Source organism: Penaeus monodon, chromosome 37 (genome assembly GCF_015228065.2).
Source record: "Penaeus monodon isolate SGIC_2016 chromosome 37, NSTDA_Pmon_1, whole genome shotgun sequence".
NCBI classification, from domain to species: domain Eukaryota; kingdom Metazoa; phylum Arthropoda; class Malacostraca; order Decapoda; family Penaeidae; genus Penaeus; species Penaeus monodon.
In genome coordinates, this window is record NC_051422.1 from 30,028,358 (window position 1) to 30,030,857 (window position 2,500).

The 2,500-nt window shown below is 34.7% G+C and overlaps 1 protein-coding gene across 1 annotated transcript in view; it reads right to left on the reverse strand.

Annotated features, from left to right (window-relative positions):
• Window positions 1-1,177, reverse strand: part of LOC119596281 (translation initiation factor IF-2-like) — a 19,019-nt gene extending 17,842 nt beyond the window's left edge. Inside the window, exon 1 of the mRNA XM_037945445.1 lies at window positions 1,142-1,177. Coding sequence (XP_037801373.1) covers window positions 1,142-1,163 — 22 coding nt within the window. The 5' untranslated portion in view covers window positions 1,164-1,177. The remainder of the gene's footprint in view (window positions 1-1,141) is intronic.
• Window positions 1,178-2,500: the final 1,323 nt, after the last annotated feature.

The window sequence follows — 2,500 nt, forward strand, 5'->3', positions numbered from 1 at the left end:
TTCTTGCTTTCCTCTCTCTTTTTGGCGCCATTCGCATTGTTCGTACGGTTTAGCATGCGTGGCTTCCGTGTTTTAATACCAACTATGATTTCAACGAGATACCAGGAATGATCAGGATTTATTAAAAAAAAAAAAAAAAAAAAAAAAAAATTATCAAGACTTCTTATGCCCTCATAATCTCTCTCTCTCTCTCTGTCTTCTCTCTCTCTCTCTCTCTCTCTCTCTCTCTCTCTCTCTCTCTCTCTCTCTCTCTCTCTCTCTCTCTCTCTCTCTCTCTCTCTCTCTCTCTCTCTCTCTCTCTCTCTCTCTCTCTCTACATATATATATATATATATATATATATATATATATATATATATATATATATATATATATATATATATCAGTCGATTGATCTCTTTATTAATTTTTAACTGAAACTTCATCTACCTTTCGCCTTGCACTGTAGGCGTTGTATTTTCATCCCATTTCCTACACGCACTGGAAAACTGTGCGTGAAAATAAGAGTGAATATATAGTTTGCATGTATTCACGTATGAATGTCTTGGGATGAAAATGCACAGCCTACTGTGCAAGGATTTATGTGTGTATATATATATATATATATATATATATATATATATATATATATATATATATATATATATATATTCATATATACAATATATACATATATATATATATATATATATATATATATATATATATATATATATATTCATATAATATATGCATATATATATATATATATATATATATATATATATATATATATATGTGTGTGTGTGTGTGTGTGTGTGTGTGTGTGTGTGTGTGTGTGTGTGTGTGTGTGTGTGTGTGTGTGTAAATATATATTTATGTATTTATTTATTTATTTATATAACACACACACACACACACGCGCGCGCGCGCTACATGCATATATGTATGTATATATGTATATATATATATATATATATATATATATATATATATATATATATATATATATATATATATAAACACGTAGATACACACAAGTAAATGCATGCAGGCATATCTATTCATATACAGCATATCTGTCTACACACACCACCACTGATTTCAAATTTCGCAAGCCACATCTGACCTAAATCAATGAAACCAAAAAAAACAAACTCACCGACGAGTTGCCAGGACTTCATGATTTCGAGCTTCGTTGTGTGAGCAAAGGACGCCAACAAGCCTTTATAGCTGAGATCTCTCGCGCAAGGTGAGCAGTTACCAATTTGGCTTTTTGCCTCTCTATTGCAAAGGACTTTACAAGCATTACGGGCAAGTTTCGTTCGATTTATTTTTAGGTGACACAAGGGAATCAATCAGATTGGAGGCATTTTCACAGAATCACCCGGGGCTCGATAACATTTCTTCAGGTATATTATAAGGATATTTGCAGAAATTCTGTCGGTAGGCTCGGATGCGATACTTGAAAGAGCAAGGGTGAGCATGGTACAGAAACTGGACAAACATGAAAAGTCTGATTAATAGGGATGACAAAAATAAAAAGTATAAGAATAAATACCTGCCTGGCTTGATGCAACCAAGCGATAAATGCCTGAATGGTAAGGAAAGAACTATGAAGGTAATGAAGTTTAATTAGACACTTATCCTTGCCTGACTCTCTCGCGGTTTACCTCTTCTGTCTCTTACAAAAGCAAGTAAAAACAGATGCTGCTCCGTAAAGGAGGCAGACGAAGAAAGCGTCTTCCGTCGGAAGACAGACGAAGACAAGAGTACGCCTGCGAGAGGTGCAGACGCGGATATTTGTCTGTTTATGAGAATGGCAGGCAAGGAGAAGTATCTCCTTGAAGGAAGAGGAACTACTGACCTGCTTGTAGGAGAGGCAGACAAGGATATGTCTGACCTTGAGAGTAGGCAAAGACACACACATACGCTATAGTATTACATTATGTCATATATTACATCCTCTCTAAATAATTATTTCTGTTAGAAACGCCTTGACCGAAAAACAGAATCAGACAAGAGAAATATGCTCAAACATGCACATGGTTATGTATCTTGGTATCTCAGTGATATTTAGCAAAAAGGGCATTCACGTCAACTAAACCATCACGTGGGTTGCACAAGAAGAGAATCATAGTTTTAGGGTACAGAAAAAAACCGTCAAAACAACTAAAATGCAAGTGCCAAGGATAAAAAAAATGTTGAAACGACTTGCCTGTCTAAGACAAGTTAGAAATTTGAGGGCAGAGTCGGCGCTAATCGACCGAGGTCCCAGTCTTGCTTGAATCTCGTTGCGTGACACGTTTACTGGTCAAGCGGAAAAAAATATTTAAGAGAAAAGATATTTAAGAGAGGGAATTTATTGACCTTCATGAGTCCGTTTCATATATTACGAAAAAGATAGTCACCAAATTCTGGAAAAAAAAAAATAAATAAATATAATTTCACGATTTATAAGGAAAAGTAAATGACATTATGATATAGGTTCCGATAAACGTCATTTAGCTCAGTTCGAGAT